Source organism: Panicum hallii, chromosome 4 (assembly GCF_002211085.1).
Source record: "Panicum hallii strain FIL2 chromosome 4, PHallii_v3.1, whole genome shotgun sequence".
Taxonomy (NCBI): Eukaryota; Viridiplantae; Streptophyta; class Magnoliopsida; order Poales; family Poaceae; genus Panicum; species Panicum hallii.
This window is the reverse complement of record NC_038045.1, coordinates 8,915,100-8,932,824: the sequence shown is the minus strand read 5'-3', so window position 1 is coordinate 8,932,824 and position 17,725 is coordinate 8,915,100. Positions and strand designations below refer to the sequence as shown.

Here is a 17,725-nt window from a genome sequence, read left to right as displayed (position 1 = left end):
CTTCTGTCTACCAAAAGTCCATGCAATTTGAGTCCCTCTCTGACTAGGAGAAGGATTTGGATCGCTTACTCAAGATCGGAGAAGGGGGAGCCACCGTTTTTCGGGAGGACCCTGTCTTTGACAAGTACTCGGACTCGGATGATGACTCCACACCCTTATCGGGTAGTCATCTGGGCCTGACTATAACTTCAACGCCGAAAGGATGGTTCGTGTATTGGAAGGGCATGGAGCCCTCTGAGCTATCGAATAAGATTCCCGCCTTGTGGCGTTCACACAAGAATTGCCTTTTCAAGAAGGCAAGTCTATCTCTTCCATCACTGAGGAGGGAGAAGACAAGACCAAGCTAGTCGAATACTCCTCAAGCGGTGAATTCTCGCTGGATCGCCACGTCTTCATGGCCTCTCTTCGCGACCACGACGACGACGACGAACCTGGAACGGAGTACGATGAAGAACTACTTGTGGACATCTCCGCTGACGAGGCCACGGCGGACGCCCCTCAAAACGAGGATGAGGAGCGCAGAAGAATCTAACGGGCAAAGAACGCCAAGCGTGCTATGCGCAGGCGAAACACAAAGGCTCGTGCACAGATGCTAACTACCGAGGGGTTGTGGCCACGAGTACAAACACAAGTGCTAACTACGCTAAGTCTGCAAAAGCACTTGGGTGACCCTCTTCGTAAACTCTTTTTAATTTAATACTATATACCGAGTAGGGACCCTGCCTCTCGTGTTCCATCAGAACAAACTTGGAGAGGTGAGAAATTAATAAATCTTTTTGGCCTCCCAACCTATCAATTCATCTGGTCAAGTGATGAAGCCATGTCAAAGGGAAATTAAATGCACTTTCACATTGTGTACTTTTATGAAACTTTCTCAAGATACAAATACATGTAGAGATATACAATTGAATGTGCAGCTACCATGCATGTAGTACGCATAAGAAAGCGGCCAGCACGCAAACTAAATTCGTTTTAACTTTTAACCATGGTGGCCGCGCCATTTTGAATCATCACTTGTTCTTCGCAAGAGGCGGGATGCTCTGCTCGTTCCTGAAGTAGTCTTCAGGGTCGATCTCACCCTTCGCCATCGCGAGCCTCTTGTAGTTGTCCTTGAAGTACTTCTGGCCCCAGACCATGCCGGCCTGGTAGCTGCTGACGTTGCCCACAATGACGTTCTCGCCGAGGTCAAGGTCCCTGTAGTTGAAGTAGGCCTCCCTCGGGCTGGAGCTCACGTACGGCGCCATGAACGCGTAGAAGTCCCTGATCCACTTGGTCTGCACCGCCCCGTCCCCAGCGGCCATGGACCAGAAGTTCATGTACTGGATGTTGTACAGCACGCCGGCACGGTGCGGATACGGCGTCGCTGACTCCGGCACGGCGCCGATCGCCGCGCCGTAGGGGTCCAGGATCATGAGCCCCGCGTTGGGCTGCGACAGCTTGGCGAAGATGGTGGCCCACGCGTCGCGGGGGATGGCTCGACGGACGTAGTCCGACGTCGCCTTGTACCCGCTGGCGAAGACGGACGCCGAGGTGGTCCGGTTGAGGAGGTCCTCCACGGTGGAGCCGCTGCCGAGGTAGATGTAGGGCACGGACTGGATCCAGGTCATCTCCCTGCAGTAGCTGCGGTTGAACCTCAGCTCCGGGAAGCGGCTTCTCATCACCGGCAGGAGCGCGTCGCACGTGCCGAGGAACAGGGACTGGAAGTTGGCCGTCTGCTGCTGGACGACGACCCTGATCATCAGGTCGTCCGGCAGCGCCGGCGCGACCTGCTGCCACCTCGTCACGACGTCCACGGCGCCCTGGCTGGCGGTCACCGGGACGTTGAACACCGTGACCGTCGGCGGGACGGGCACGAGGCGCACCTGCCACGACAGCACGACGCCGAAGCTCTCGCCGCCGCCGCCCCGGATGGCCCAGAACACGTCGCTGCCCATGGTGTTCTTGCTCAGTAGCCTCCCCCTGGCGTCCACCAGCACGGCGTCGATGACGTTGTCGATGGCCATGCCGTACTTGCGCAGCAGCATGCCGAAGCCGCCGCCGCTGAAGTGGCCCCCCACGCCGACGGTCGGGCACAGGCCGGCGGGGAACCCCAGCAGCCCGCTCGCCTTCCCGACGGCGTAGTAGAGCTCGCCGAGCGTCGCGCCGGAGTCCACCCACGCGGTGGACGCCCGCGCGTCGACGCGCACGGCGCGGAGGCTGGACAGGTCGAGCACCGCGAACGTCTCGTTGCGCACGGCCCGGTACGACAGGCCCTCGTAGTCGTGGCCGCCGCTGCGCACGCGGATGCGCACCCCGCTCCGGCGGCCGCAGGCCACGGCGGCCTGCACGTGGGAGGCGTTCGTGGGCGTGACGATGTAGAGCGGGCGCACCGTGGCGGGCGTGAAGAACTTGGGGTTCCGGATGGAGGACTTGAGCAGCGGCGTGAACGACGGCGAGCTCCGCGTGAACACGAGCTGGCTGGGGATGCTCGCCGAAAGGCATTTGAGGAAGCCGTCGTCGGACGACGAGGCTGTGGTGGAGGCGTAGCAGCAGAACAAGGCGAAGATGATGAGCACCGTGCTTCTGGCCATGGCCATGTTTTGCTTTCTTGCAGACTTCGCAGCAGTTGTGCTTGCATGGCACCGTGCTCGATCGACCGTTTATATAGCCGACGAGTGGCGGCTTCGGCACACGTGCGAAATGGTTCTGCTACATCATCCGAAAACGGGCGTGCCATGTAGTAGTCTAGCACGCCACTCCAGCTGGATGAGCAGAAAAGTCATGGTCAACTGTCTACATCGCTATCCATCTGGCGACGGTTAATTGGGCGGGTAAAAGTCCTGAACCCCTTTTAAAAACCGGACGAACGAATCTGCATTTGTCACATCTTCGCGACTGTCTATCTGAAGACTGGACGAGGTTTGATTTTGAACGTATGTGAATAAGAGACCATTTTGGTGGTTTTGTTAGATACCAAGTACTACATGTAAACCGCTAGCTGATGGCAAGTCTTCCTTCTATGGAAGATAAATATGGGCGATACGTCAGCTATCTAGAAGAGGTATCTGATATGGAGGAAAGAGAAACATTTCGTCTAGTAATGGTCCCGGGTAATATTTTCTTCATATTATCTAGTGTTTATGAACATATCATTCAATCATTAGGTTTCATCGTACTACTGTACATATAAATAATGACATGGAACCATATTACAGCACTGATTGCATCAGCACCACTTGCTGGACCTTTTGCGTTGCCGACTGCCGCGCGAGGAGAACTTTCAGAGTTTTCCGTGCAAGGAGAATCACGAGAACGAAGCTATTTGGGTGCAGGATGGTCGCACAAAACTGCTAGAGCTTGGAAAAAAATTATAGTCTAGTTGGAATAATGGGCAAGCTTCAAAAAAGTCAACCGCGTCCGTATCCCATGAGCTCAAGAGGCTGGCTACAACCGCGTTGTTTATGGATCGGAGGATCCGGCATCCTGATCCCAATCACTTACCATATGCTGACGTGGTTATGTGTTGTCAGTGACATGCCCCGGCACCTTTATTAAGCGAAAATAAATGCCAATAGCTCCCTTGTCAAATTAAGGGCATGTTTGGTTAAGAGTTAAACCTACAAGTGATTCTACGTGGAGTGATTCTCTGTGATCGATTGATATGAATCGGTAACTGAAACTGATGCTCTAGGATAGACAGACTTCATTAAGAAAGTGAAAAAAAAAGAGCTTCAACATCTTCATTTCAGATAACCGCTCCCACACAAAATCAATCTGAGGATGATTCCCTACAAGCTCTCCTAGAATCACTCTAGGAGCTGCTGCTCTGTCTAACAATCTGTAAGAAAGACAAGTACAAGTTTACAAAGGAGACACTTGGCTTGTGAACAACATGATGAGCAATAATCCCAGCCTCGACCTCTCTACTATTGGTCACCAAAAGGCAAAGTACGTTCACCCATCCACGCAAAAAAAAAAACTCGCAAACGATGCGGGTTTCTTGACATCAATGTTAACCTCTGTTCGTCAATATCGAATGCGGGTTTATGACATCAATGCATTGTCAAATGTCGGTTAGCAATTAACCAAATGTGAACCTCTTGCACAGGTTTAGCAATTACCCCATGAACCGTAGAGGATCATGGAAAGGGCCACCTCTGGTAATATAATGGCCCCCCGATCAAAGCAACTTAATTAACCAAAAGCACACTAGTAGGCGGTTAATATTTAGCTCGCAAGTAATGCTATGCGGCGGGAAGAACCACCTTGTTACATCTCAAGATTGCATGAGGTTACTTGAAACATGACTCCCATTTTTTGGGCTTGTAAACGTCAACTGGTCTCAATCTTCAGTTTAGCTAGTCAGGGAGAAGTTAAACATGCCACTGTCACTAAGACTGTAGCAGCCATACGGTGACTTCGGGTATGGCGGCGATGCCAGGAGGGTACTGAGAACGAAGCTTGGAAAGGTATTGCACCAAGGACGCGGTAGCATGCATAAAACTTGGACCGGAATATATGTGATCGTTGAAACAACGGATAATCTTGTTAAAGTCAGTGCAGATTCTGTTCGTACAACGCTGTCAACAATTTAATGCCCCCCTCTGCTTTGTTTTTTTTTTTCTTTTATCGGGCCTCTTCGCCCATCAGCAAGCAGAAGCCAAACGGCCGAATACAAACTCTTTGGACATTGACCACAACAGAGTCAGACTTCAAAAGCTCTACATCCCGGATCGAACGAATGCTCCTCGCACGTCGACGTGTTGGTGACATCGCCCTGCTTCTGAATCCTGACTACACAAGCAACCTTCTGCGTCGAGCGTACAGAACTAGCCAGGCTAGACGAACGCAGCACGAGTACAGCATTAGGGTAAACGCTATGTAACCAAGCACCTCTGATCTGGCGATCGAAGGTGACCTTGCGTGCCGACAGAATAGTACCAATTCAGGTTTGGATCTGGATTACCGTAACCCATTTACTTCACTTTTTGGGTTGTAGGAAGAGATCGACGCAAGATACGCATAAATTCATGCTCGCATGTAGATCGAACAAGAATTGATGATACGGTTGAGCAAGCAGTTAGGTACAAGCACCAACATATCGATCGGCAGATAGGGGACTCATCCATCGGCAGATACGGCTGAGCACTAACATATCGATGATCATCTCAAGCACCACAATGCGCAAACCAAACAAAACAGAGTGACCATAAGGTCCTCACTCCAAAACTGATTCGAGTACCTAGTCTTGGTAAATAATATTGCACAAAGTAGACCGAAAACTTCCACAGAGGTGAAATCGTCTGCCACGGTAACATGTCTAATGGATGGGACTACACACCGCGGATTCTAAGAAGTGTTAGCCTGGGCCTTGTTGAGGATGACACCTTCGTACTTCACCTGGAACCACTTCATGGCGTCCTCCTTGGTCACCCTGTGCTGGATCCCAACACGGGACTTGCACCTGCGGCGGCGGGCAACGCGGTACCCAGCGCGCTCAAGGACGACGTAGAAGTCCATTCCATAAATACCAGTGGAAGGATCATACCTGATACCAACGAGAAATTAGTTCATCAATCGCCAGGAAATTCATAGCGGAAAAGGAACATGGCAATATCACTTAGAACGCCATTCAAACAGAGCATGCAAATTCGACGCAAATGAACAGAACTAATAGTGAAGACAATGAATATTGATTTTCATGCATATTATTTGTAGTCATCTGCAATAGCTGTCATACAGAAAATCAACTTATATGACAGTGATAAACATTTGACCAGTCAAACACTGCCCTGAGATAAGCAATGCAACTGAAACAAGAAACTCAAAAATGTCAATGCCCTGACTTCAAAGATAATCAGCACCAAAAGAAATCAATGAAATCATTGATCATATCATTCAACAGCATGAAATGCTGACCAGACCGGAATTAATATGCTTAGTTCCAAAATTAACAAAAACCAGAACAGATACTATTAGTACAACAGTTTGGATTTGTTATCAGTAAAATGGCAAAGAGATTTCCAACATTTTTAAAAAATAAAAACCAGATAATTCCAACAAATAAACTCCATAAACGAATAAAAAAGAAGTAATCAAGCCTCAGAGTAAAAGTGCATCAGTAGACCAGCAGTCGCTAGGCTTCAAATGGTACGGACAATTAATTCAAGTCATTGGCCCATCACAACCAGGAAAAGAATGTTCTATTGTAGGATAGAACTATATACGTTCACATCATATGTAGCATAGAGCTATGCAAAATGTGAAAATAATCAACCCACGGCTTCTTTCTTTTGCATGATCGAGCACTTACAACAAGAAATACTATTATGCTAAAAACAGACCATGCATATCTATGGAAATATGAATGAGTTCCAAACAAAAATGCTAGGTAGAAAGACAACATGTTAAAGATCTTACTTGATGCCAAGATCAATGTGCTCCTGGATACCAAAACCAAAGCACCCTGTCTCACTGAAGTTCCTCCTCAGCAATTCATACTCCTTGACCTTCAGTCCACTCTCCAGAAGCTGCATTGCCTTCTCACCCCTTACAGTAACATAGCAGGCAATCTTCTCATTACGCCTGATACCAAAGGAACGGACAGTGTACCGAGCTGAAGGATATGGACAACCACAAAGTGTTAAACAAATGAAGAAACTAAGATGCTAGGAAAAAGAGAGAAAATACTAATAGGAAAAGCAAGTGTACCCTTAGAGAACACTGGTGACTGGCCACTCAGTTGCTCCAAGACCTGCAAGCGTGGAAGCAAACAATGGATTTACTGCTATGCTGTAGGTATGACAATTTAAATGTGATGACAAAAGTGATCAAAATCTATGTAACTGCAGAATAAAATTAGTTTTCAAATTACAGGATTTAGCATAGCCAACAAGTAAACTCCACAAAACTATGATTTCTAAAATGTATTTCAGCAACAGGAGACTACTTGCAAGAAATTTTTTATCTGTAATCTATGCTTGCACTAGAACATGGCAAGCTGTACCACACCAAAAAAAGCTGAATAATGTCTATATCTCGTGTATTTTATTAAATTGCAGTTAAGAATCATTCAGCTTTGAATTCCTATTCTGTTGTTAATGACCAACATTTTTAATATGACTAAACAAAGTTATCCTACAACTATAAGAGACGTCATGATACTGGTATGAACTGGCGGCCGACGATGATAGCTATGCATGTTAATCCATTGAAGCGATTGTTGCGCAATAAGATAAGAAACAGGATTTAAAATTCCCTCTTCACAAAATACGAAAAACTCCGAGCACACATTGCCATAGGTTACAAAACTGTATCAAAGCGAAAATCATAACCAATCTACGAGCGCGTGACATACTGGCAACGCAAGCTACTCGGACGTCGGCAACCCAAAAAAAAAATGCTTTCAGAGAGAGATCTGACACTCAAGAACGTGCACGGACCCAACCTTGGCGGCACGGGTGAGACGATCCCCGCTCTCTCCGACGGAGATGTTGAGCACCAGCTTCTGCACCTTGATCTCCCGCATAGGGTTCGCCTGCTTCTTCTCCGACGCCTGCGTAAAAAACACCACACACAAACATGCAGTCAGGCAGGCAAGGGGGTTAGCTCCGCACAGAGTCAGAGCAGCGAAACGCGACGGTGGGAGTAGGAGGGCGGAGGCTCACCATGGGCGACGCGGCGATTGGACCCTTCGGTGGCGGCGGCGGCGGAGCGAGGAGATGGGAGGGTCGGGTGCCGAGAGTGGCGGGTGGCGGCGGCAGGGGATTAAAAGAGGGAAACCCTAGCGAGACGCTTGGGGGGTGGGAAGGAAGAAGCGGGGGCTTTCGCTGGGCTGGGCCACTTGGTTTACCTATGGGCTTTCCATGTGACCCTTAGAAGAAAAAATTGGGCTGTAATGCCTGGCCTTCTGCCCAGACCACCTGTGCAAATACAGATGTGGCCCAATTAAATCTGGGATACGAGCCTGCTGCACTAGCCTGCCTAGGATAATTGGGCCCATTTCCACCAAAAAAAAGATAATTGGGCCCAGTGGTAACCTAGGCCGATCCTGGCCTGAAGAAAACGATGCGCATTCCCTCTTTCTCCTCGACACGTTGCAGATAATATCCACGTCGGTTTTCACCAGTCCTCGTCAGAAAGCGCCCGTCCACGACGGATGTCTCCCGCTCCTGGGTTGGCAACCCCTATGAGCTCGCACGTCAGAATCGCACCAACACCTTCAACCAACAGCTACGCACGCAGCTGCTCCATGCCGACGAACCCAATCATACACCATGATGATCTCCCCCCCCCCTCATCTTTCTTTCGAGTTGACCTGATTTCCCTGACGCCTCCCGCGAGTGGGAGCCCATCACTTCGAATCCACAACCACAGCCATTTCTTACAGGAAAGGAGAAGTGTGGGGGCCGGCTCTGGGTTCAGGTCGTAAACAATGCATGCCTCGTCACCCCAAGTTGTGGCCGTGCTTTGCACTAACGATGGCTAGGGTTATGGTTGCTACTATAGTTTAACCGGCCACCTGGAAAGAGCAGAAAGCAGGTGCAGGAAAATGACAAGCAGCAGTCGCCTTAGCTTGTCGCGTCCGAGCCATGCTGATAGGGCAGGGCGCACGGCTCCATCTTTAAGGGCCACGCGATGCAAATATGCAATGAGAATAATATCTCGTCTCGGACCCTTTGTCTTTGGGCTTAAGTGTGCAGGTGACCGAATTAGATGTGTGACTCAGCGACTGCATGCAGCGTCTCATCGATCGCATTGATCTCGTCGAGCTAAAAAAAATATCATTTTTCTGGGTTAAAAGCTTTCGTTTCTTTTACGCTATTTGTCGGATAGTTGCTAGACTGATGAATTTGAGCTCATCCGATCCTTTACCATGTAGAGATAGAGATTGCACCGAGGACATGACTAGGAAGCCATCAGCATAATTAACTTTCCATGGTATTGGTACTGCTAAAAATGCGAGATTTGGTCGCATAATGCCCATATAAAAACCAGGAGGTTGAACATCATGGAAAATTCTCTTATGTGGCACTCTATGTTTCTCCTGCGTTTAATCCAAACGAACATTTTGACAATTTTCTTTGTTTCTTCATTTCACAGCAGTTAAGATGCAGGCGCATTCTGTTCCTACATCTTATATTTTCCTGCATTTTTTGAAACCTGTGTTCCAAAGATACTCTAAACTGTAGTGCACTTGATGAACAACTGGTTTTACCTTAGAGATTTATGATCTAAGAAATTATGATAATCTTGACAAGGAGGAGGGCCTATAAGAGAAAAAATATAGTATTTCCTTTGAATTGCAATTGGAGATATTTTTTCATATACTCGTTACTCTAGAAATTTTTAAGGCAAAACGCTTGGTATGAACAATTTTTCTTGATGCACCTTAAGTGTTTATTAATAATAAAAATATTATTATTGATATTAATAATTAAAGGACCCTATTTTATGTTTCGCCCTGGCCCGTGAAACCTCAGGACCGGCCCTGGAAACACGCATGTACTCCAGTTTACTATACTTTGAGCTCACAAGGAAGTACATGTTATCTGACATTTGCCATTAGAAGATCGAATTCTCATGAAGGAAGTACTACAGGTTATCTGGCATTTGCCATTGGAAGACTTATCACAAGGAAGTACAGGTGCAACCAACCCCATTTTAAGAAAGAAAACACCAGAATGCTAACGCAACTACTACTTTGATATCTCTCGTCTTAGAGAATCAAACAGTGATCCAAGCTCCAAAAATGTAATAATCCTTTTTGCTAGATTAGGAATGCAGTTTGTTAGGCTTCCCTTTGCCCGAGTAATACCAGACTATGTTCCATTTAATACTTGAGAGCTCAGCCACAGTATTCTAACAAGTCCTTTTTTAAAAAACAAAAGGCAGAAGCTCTACCGCTCAATGAAGATGATAGAAAATATGTATAAGAAAGGTTAGCCCAACGAGATGTAGACTTCCGAGGGGCTAACCAACCCAGGTGACGCGGTTGATCACAAAACATGACACACCGTCATAGATCATCGTTGGCGAGCATGGAAGCAAAGCCGCCAGCAGCTTCGACTTCCCATAGCAGACCACCAACGAAACACACACCGACGGACCGATGGTTCCGAAGCAAGCGGCCACAACCAGTTATCATTGCCAAGCTCGAACCGCGAAGAGCATCTCCGACTTCCGTTCATGAACCCTCGCTTTGTCCCCAGCGGATGTACACCCCCAGTAGAGACCCAGACTATGGCAGAGGGGGAGGGTCCCCGCGTGTCATTGTTGCCGAGACCCACGCTTCTAACGAGTCTTTGAAAGCCCAACCACAGCACCTAGCCAGCTACAGGGAATATCTATCCTCCGTTGCGTGCAGCCGTTCCTCGCAGCTCACGTGCAAAAAAACAAAAGGCACTGTGCGCGGAATAGTTTAGTGCTGCACGAGCACGTGCTAACCACTCTCACGTAAAAGAAAAAAGAAACAGATCAAACCCGTCGTCAACCTCCGTTGGTGCAGTGGAATGGAATGGAATCTCGTGGAAGGTGTGGAAAGCATCCATGGGGGTTAGTGGAACGATGAGCTTGATTTTGGAAAAGCATCAGCATCAGCAGCTGGTGAGGAGGAGGAGCTTGCAGGGCAGCCTTTCGTTCTGTGACCACACCGGATTTTTGACAAATCAGCTGCCGGGAAACCTAGACTGTTCCAAAGACATCACATCGCCATCATATGATGACTTGTTGGAATTTATGGAACCCTTAGCTTGAAAGCAAGCCAAAATGCTTTCTTGCATTTGTACGAAAGACAATGATAGGAATAGTTCAGATCAGATCTCTCTCTCATTTCCCAGATGAAATCATCTTCTTCCATTCTCCTTTAGTTTTTCACGTGTTCATTTCCTTTTGTTTCTTGCAAAAGATTTCCACTTTCGTGGTTCTAGACTATTACACACTAGAATACTAGATAGATGCTCAAAACCTGAAGAAATGATGTACAAGCACGTCGCTGAGATATTTACACTTGATTTTGTCACCAAACTTGGCAACCACTAATGGTGTGTTTGTGGATCAATCAAAAAGGGAAGACCTGGGATGGGCCTTCACTGCTCACGGCGGCGGGCGTCACCGGACGGCCGAGGCCACGGTGTGCGCCCACATCCGGAGGTGCTCCTTGAGGTCGTTCCCGTCGCCGGGCGGCGGGATCCGCCAGTTCCGCAGCGCCCTCCTGACCTCTGCTTCTTCTTCCTCGTCGTCCCACGCCTCCGAGAGGTACGGCCTCCTCGGCGCCTGGGCGGCTGGCGCGGCGGCTTCCACCGGCAGGGCGGAGGACGACGGCGCGTCCCGCGGCGCCGCAGGAGCCGATGCGGCGGCCCGGTTCTCCTCCTCGGACCGCTTCCGGCGCAGGCCCGGCACGATGGACGCGAGCTCTGCGTCCACCTCGGCGTCGGAGAAGGTGAAGCCGAGGTCCTGCAGGCCCTTGACCTCCTCGAACTCCAGCTCCGACATGCTCCGCCCGCGCCGCCGCCGCCGCCGCCCGCTCCCGGCAGGCCGCCGGGCCTCCGGCCTCCTCCTCTCCGGCGGCGGCTGCGGCGCGGCCGCGACGAGGCCGTCCTTGCCCGAGAGGATGGTGTCGAGCCGCGCGCGGTTGCCGCTGTCGGGGAGCCTGAGCGGCTCCAGGCCCTGGAACGCGGCCGCGGTGGCCTCGTCGCTCCGCGTCCGCCGGTGCCGCAGCCCGCCGCCGGCGGGGGCCGTGGGGCTCGACGAGGGAACCGGCCCCGCCGGCGGGCGGTCCGCCTCGCGCTCCGGCGCCGCCGCCGCGGGGGCGGGGGGCGGGAGCAGCACGAGGCGGCGGAACCAGCAGGCGTCGTATATCTCCATGGTCCGCTCCGCGGCCACAGCCACCGCCGCAGCAGCTTGGTGCGGCCGCTCCATTTGGGGAGGGGCGGGTGGGGGGAGGAAGGGAGCGCGCGCGTTGGGTCTCGCGGCGCGACTGGGTTGTGGGCGCTGGGCGGGCGGTGGCGGCTGGGTTTTATACAGTGCTCGCTGCCGCAGTAGCCCAGCGCGGTCGCCGTTGCGGCTCGGCGCGCGTCGGTCGGGGCCGGGGGTGTGTGACGCGCCGGGGAAGGGAGGGGTGGTCGCCGGACTGGGTCGGGTCAACGGCTAGGCGCGCGCGGGCGCAGGAAGGTTCTACGGCTCGCGCGTTGCGGTCGTCACGTCACTTGTGGGGGTTTTTTTTTACGTGAAATGAAGCTACTCTTCTTTTTTCTTCTTCTCAAAAAAATGGCGGCTCCGTACGCGTACTATTCTGCTTCGCTTACGTATGCTGGGGTACGATGATGTGCCGGGTGCGGAATGTGGTGCGTGGTGATCACGTCAAGTACGTTTTTCCGATTGGAATCTTGTGCTCCAAGCAGCAAGATCGAGTACTCTTCGCCGCGGAGCTAGGATCGGAGGGGAAGCGTGCGCGCGCCGGGGCCATGTCGATTCGTCATGCGCGCGACATGTTCCGAGCGGTCACGGGCAGCATGCCGGGCGTGCTGGTCGCGGGGCGACCGTGGACGTGACCGCGCGAGCGACCTGCCGCTGCCGGTTAAGAAACTCGCCGCCGGTGGTTACGTGACGCTGCGTACTTGCGTTGCGCGAGCCGCCGAGCCTGAAAGCGACACGGGACCATTTATTAGTTGGTTCGTCGCCGGTTAGATGCTTGGTACGTGGTCAATTAAACGAGGAGGAACTATCAAAAGAAAAAAAAAGAAAAACGAGGAGGAGGATGGAGCCCCATCTCCTCAAATGCCATCATCTCTACTAACACACGTGTGCCAGAAGGGCAAGAAAGCGTTCAGGGTTGACTCGGGAAGACGAGAACGATTCCACGTCTGCCCAGAAACACACAGAAGAAGCACCTGTTTCTTTTTTCTTTCCCTAAAACCACTGCCCACGCTGTCCTCTAAGGCCCGGTTTGGATCCTTTATTCCATGGACTGTTTTTTAGTCCAGTCCCTACCCTGATTGAAAGCAGGGACTGAGGGTCATTAAAGCACTAGTAAAAAGACCACCTCGCGCCAACTCGTGCTGCCCCTGCGCCGGCATTGCTGTGTTGTGCTGGTGCGCCTGGTCTGCTGCTGTTGGTGCCCATGCGCCGGCCTCGTGCATTGGCATTCCATTTTCAAATAAACCAAGATTACAAAATATGTCCATACATTCGAAATGTACTGCTGAAGATTACAAATTGCATGGTCCACAAGTTCAAATAAACCATAAATTTCAGCTCGAACAAACCATCAGCTATCCAATCTCGAAATTGATGAATAGTTCGGTCTTCGTCGCCATGATGGGGATTAGTTCCATTTCCTTGAGAAGACGAAGCTTCGGCCAATGGAACATAATCGTCATCACGATCACACATGTCGAAGTCCGAATCCGTCAAAGAACTTTCACGAATGAAATTATGAAATACCATGCAAGCTACAATCATTTTGCTTTGCTTTGGCATCGAATAACTCGGTAAATCTAACAAAATCCTCCACTTCATCTTTAGTACTCCAAAAGACCTCTCAATGACATTTCAAAGTGAAGAATGTGCATAATTAAATAGCTCATTTTTACCTCTTGGCATCGGGCCTTGTCGAAACTCCGGGATATGATACTTCGTACCCTTGTACGGTGCTAGATACCCGGTCGGTTTGGATAGCCCGAGTCGACGAGATAAAAATTTTCCTACACATGATAACCTTATTGTTAGTTGCATGGAAAGTCTTGCAATTATGAAATAGAATGAACAATTGATCTTGTCAATATCTTGAGGTGGATGTGGAAACTTGTCACCATATTTTTAAAGTGCGTCATTAAACACCCTCATATCATGAACTGATCCAGACCATCCCACAACGACAAAGGTGAATCTCATATCAAAATCACATATTGCCAAGACATTCTGAGATGTGTCCTTTTCTTGACGTATGTTGAACTACCTTTGTACTTGGCACCACAACAAGTATATGTGTCCCATCTATTGCCCCAATGCAATTGTCAAAGTATGGAGAAAAATGAGGAGACTGTAGCGTTTCATGCACTGTATAAATTCTAGATCTATAGGCCTAATTATATCATTTGCAAGCTTGATGACACTTGACAAAACCTTTTCAAACTTCCTTCTAATTGTCTCAGTTGACCTCACAAGATGATTTTCAGCTTGTCTAGTAGACTGAGGGGCACCAAGTATCCATAAAAACATCCCTAATACCTCCACTAATGACATCTTCTGAATGGACTCTAATCCATATGATTCCACAAGAAAATTATGAAGTTTGTTCAAGACTGCCCTACTCATCCTAAACATACTGTAGCAAGATGTTTGTCTAGAGAACTTAGGACCCAGTCATTTCCAAACTCCGTAGCTACTCTCCTCTCAGATTTCTTCATGTAAGTATCAAAGTAATATATACCAATCATGGAAACAACCATAATCAACTTTCTCTTCCTCAACTGAGACCTCTCCAAAAGCTCTCTTGTCTGGGCCATCAACAAAACATCTGCATTCACCCCACCAATGCCCTCATCCTCAGGTGAGGCCTTCTCCTGGCCCTCCTCCTACACCTCCTCCTGGCCCTCACCGTGCACCTCATCCTGGCCCTCCTGACTGCCACCAGCCGAGCCATCTTCTTGCACAAGAATGGCAACATACAACAATATAACAGCATGTTGTTATCAAGAATGTAAAGCCCAATGAAGTAATATCAAACCAGTCAAGATAATAAGATAATAGCACAACAATCAAATAACAGCACAACAATCAAATATCAGCACAACAATTACTTAACATGCCACACTTAACAATTTAAAGGGTTACATAACCAAGATCACTACAAGTTCATAAAATAATTCAGCTAAACATAAGATAAAACACTACATTCATGCACTAGTACAACTTCATGTTCTGGCAGTGCCTCTTCAACTACATAAACCTTGCTTCATTTGTTTTCGTATTCTTAAAAAAGGCCCTTCGGCTCTGTTTTTCAAACAACTTAGGGGCCACAAAATATTCCACTGATTCTTCAGTTGCACCACACTCCACAGCCAAGTTCTAATATTTTGCCATCTCTGTTGAGCCCTTTTTTGTGCCCTTTCAAGTTGAGACTCCAACTGATGTCGTAGCTATTCTGATTGCTCTCTTTCAAACCTGAACTCTTGTATGAGCCCTTGCATCATCTTTACCATTGGACTCTTGCTTTTCTTTATAGGACTTGTGGCTGTATCTGTAGTGCTGCTTCCCCTCTTGTGGCTGTTGGTGCTCATTGGACTGTTCTCAAATCCATCCCCATCTCCATCTCCATCTCCATCCCCGTCCCCATTTTCATCAGAGTCATCTCCATCCTCATCCCCACATGTTCGGTCCACCTCTCCAGGGATATAAGAGGAAGAACCATCTACTATCACACCATGAAACATCTCTGACATTTGGTCCATGTAGATAGGACCCCGTACTTGAATTTCTTATGCCCTGGTTGTTTCTGCAATTAGCAAAAGTACATTGTAATTAGCACAAAGTAACATTGCAATTAGCACAAGTAATATTAAGAGAGCATGACAAATAAATGAAGCAATCAGCACCATTACCTGGTAGTGTTCCTTCTAGGTTGATTCACTTGCAATAATTTATCCATTAGGACCCCAACCAAAAGCTGTGTGGTTATTCAACATCAGCCAAAATACATAGAGGCTCTTGACTTGAGTCCACCTATTCCTCAATTGTCTTGAATGCCTCAGTCCAGATAATTTTAAATTATTTTCCTCATTAGCTTGTACCCTCTAGAAGTCATTGTCCCATTCGGGCAATTTCCTACTCTAATTTGCTCAACGGCTGCATCATAGAAATAGAGTGTATTTTCTTCGGACCAATTTACCTTGTCAAAATGGTTCAATTAAACGAAACAAAGTTAATAGATAACAAGCTAATAGTTTGACTGGAACAATCAAAGAACAGACTAACAAATCTATTTCATATGGCACAAACTAGCTAACAAACTAACAAGTTCCTATGCAAGTTATACATGAACCTTAGGATAGAAACCAAGCTTACCTCCCGGAAATAGCCGATGTCATCTTGTTGCTCCATCTCATCATCACTGTCGAGCTCCGCTGCACCCCAGGCTAACGTCGACCTTGGGCGACCACCCACTACACCGTGCGACATGGCTCCATGCAGGCCACCTCCTCCGCGACATATGAATGTCCCACGGCCAGCCAAACCAGCTGCGCTCACTGAGCCGAGGGACATGGCATCCCACGACCACCGCCGCCAGCTGCACCCACTGTGCTGTGGGACATGGATCCCCCACGGCCACCGCTGCCTCCTGCGCCGTGGAAGATCGAGCCGCGCATACGTCCGCCAAATGCAGAGCCACTGGCCTTGGACTTGCCGCGACCACCTCCTCCGCCTGCTCCTTGGACCGCTCCACGGCCTGTCCTGGTGCGACCTCCCTCCATGTAGGGGGTACGGAAAGAAGCGGCGCCGGATCTGCCTTTCCGGTGAAGAGGAGGTAGCCCATGGCCAGCAAGCGCCGGATCTGCGGGCTGATGGAGCTCCTGGTATGCTTCAAGTCCAGGGAAGGGCTAGACATCGGAGTTGAGGTCGAGGTGCTCCATTCCCACCCGCCAAGCAGATAAGTTGGGGGTAGCCGGCATTGATGAAGAAGCCTAGGAGTACAAGGACCAGCCGTACTTGTCGTTGCCGCCATGCAAACTGTCTTTCCTTGCGAAAAAATCCACCAAATCCTCCCCATCACCGGCCATGGTGGATGTGGTGTTGGATGGACAGCAGCGGCGGGTGGCGGAGGTGAGGACTGAGGGGTGGAGGGGGTGAGGCGCAAGGGGATGTGGCGGTGGGAGCAGAGGACCGAGATGTTGCACCGAGGGTGAGGCGCGAGATACGGCAGGGGCGAGGCGCTAGGGGGAGGAGGTGGCGGGAGCAGAGGACCGAGGGGTGGCGGCGGTGGTAAGTGCGCGAGTGGCGGCGATGAAGGGAGCAGAGGACCGAGGCGGCGATGGCGGGTCCTGGCGAGCGAGGGGGAGAGAGCGAGGGGAGAGGCACCAACGCGAGTGGATAGGGTTGGTGGAAGGGGCAGGGGTGGAAAGTGGGACTTTTAGTCCCCTTATAGTCCTTGTGTTTGGAGCCCTATGGACTAAAAAGACTAAAATCTGGGAACTAAACTTTAGCAAGGGTGATCCAAACAGGGCCTAACGCCCGTTATGATCTAGTGGCGATGATGTCAACCGAATAGGAGGAACTTGCATTGCTTGACAACAGGCGGCGATGCTGAATTGATGGTGACAAAAAAAAGCAAGCGGGTGATCCCATCGATGATGATCGGAGGCCAATCAAGCATGTTCGCTCGATCCCAATTGGTGTTGTTGCTTAGGATAGCAATTAGTTGGAGAGCGAGGTAGGACGGAATGGTTCCATCCCTGATTTTAGAGATGAGATCATTCTACACTACATGTTCGGTTAGAAGGATAGAGCCGTTCTATTTCTTATTTGGTTGGAGGTACGAGAATGGATCTATCATCACTCTGTTAACCACCGTTACGTGGGACCCCTATGTCGGTCACCCAATCTTCTCTTCCTCCTCCTCCTCCCCCCTCGCTCGTCCATGGCTCCACACACGCCAGCAATGCTCCGCTCACGCGGACCTCAGCCGAGTTCTGCCTGCGCTGACCGAGGTTCGCCCCACGCCACCCCGAGCACCCGCACCGCCCAAGCT

At 49.7% G+C, this 17,725-nt stretch overlaps 3 protein-coding genes across 3 annotated transcripts; all 3 read right to left on the bottom strand.

The window, feature by feature from the left end:
- Positions 1 to 829: 829 nt before the first annotated feature.
- LOC112889614 (berberine bridge enzyme-like 27) lies at positions 830 to 2,596 on the bottom strand. Its single transcript, XM_025956339.1, has one exon. It carries the CDS (start codon positions 2,574 to 2,576, stop codon positions 1,011 to 1,013), a length of 1,566 nt encoding a protein of 521 aa, XP_025812124.1. The 5' UTR covers positions 2,577 to 2,596; the 3' UTR covers positions 830 to 1,010.
- A 2,519-nt stretch (positions 2,597 to 5,115) lies between these two features.
- On the bottom strand, positions 5,116 to 7,779 carry LOC112890986 (60S ribosomal protein L11). The gene is made up of 5 exons (XM_025957877.1): positions 7,647 to 7,779; positions 7,427 to 7,534; positions 6,691 to 6,733; positions 6,400 to 6,595; positions 5,116 to 5,527 (listed from the first exon to the last, which is right to left on the bottom strand). The coding sequence occupies exons 1-5, from the start codon at positions 7,647 to 7,649 to the stop codon at positions 5,329 to 5,331; spliced, it is 549 nt and encodes a 182-aa protein (XP_025813662.1). The 5' UTR covers positions 7,650 to 7,779; the 3' UTR covers positions 5,116 to 5,328.
- Positions 7,780 to 10,775: 2,996 nt separating this feature from the next.
- On the bottom strand, positions 10,776 to 12,208 carry LOC112889645 (translation initiation factor IF-2-like). The gene has a single exon (XM_025956375.1). It carries the CDS (start codon positions 11,896 to 11,898, stop codon positions 11,089 to 11,091), a length of 810 nt encoding a protein of 269 aa, XP_025812160.1. The 5' UTR covers positions 11,899 to 12,208; the 3' UTR covers positions 10,776 to 11,088.
- Positions 12,209 to 17,725: the final 5,517 nt, after the last annotated feature.

Bases quoted from the DNA above. Each gene is read 5' to 3' on its own strand.
- LOC112889614 (XM_025956339.1), bottom strand. From the start codon at position 2,576: ATGGCCATGGCCAGAAGCACGGTGCTCATCATCTTCGCCTTGTTCTGC.
- LOC112890986 (XM_025957877.1), bottom strand. The intron at 6,734-7,426 runs GTTGGGTCCGTG...CCACGCTTGCAG, and splicing joins GTCTCACCCGTGCCGCCAAG to GTCTTGGAGCAACTGAGTGG. The intron at 6,596-6,690 runs GTACACTTGCTT...CATATCCTTCAG, and splicing joins GTCACCAGTGTTCTCTAAGG to CTCGGTACACTGTCCGTTCC.
- LOC112889645 (XM_025956375.1), bottom strand. From the start codon at position 11,898: ATGGAGCGGCCGCACCAAGCTGCTGCGGCGGTGGCTGTGGCCGCGGAG.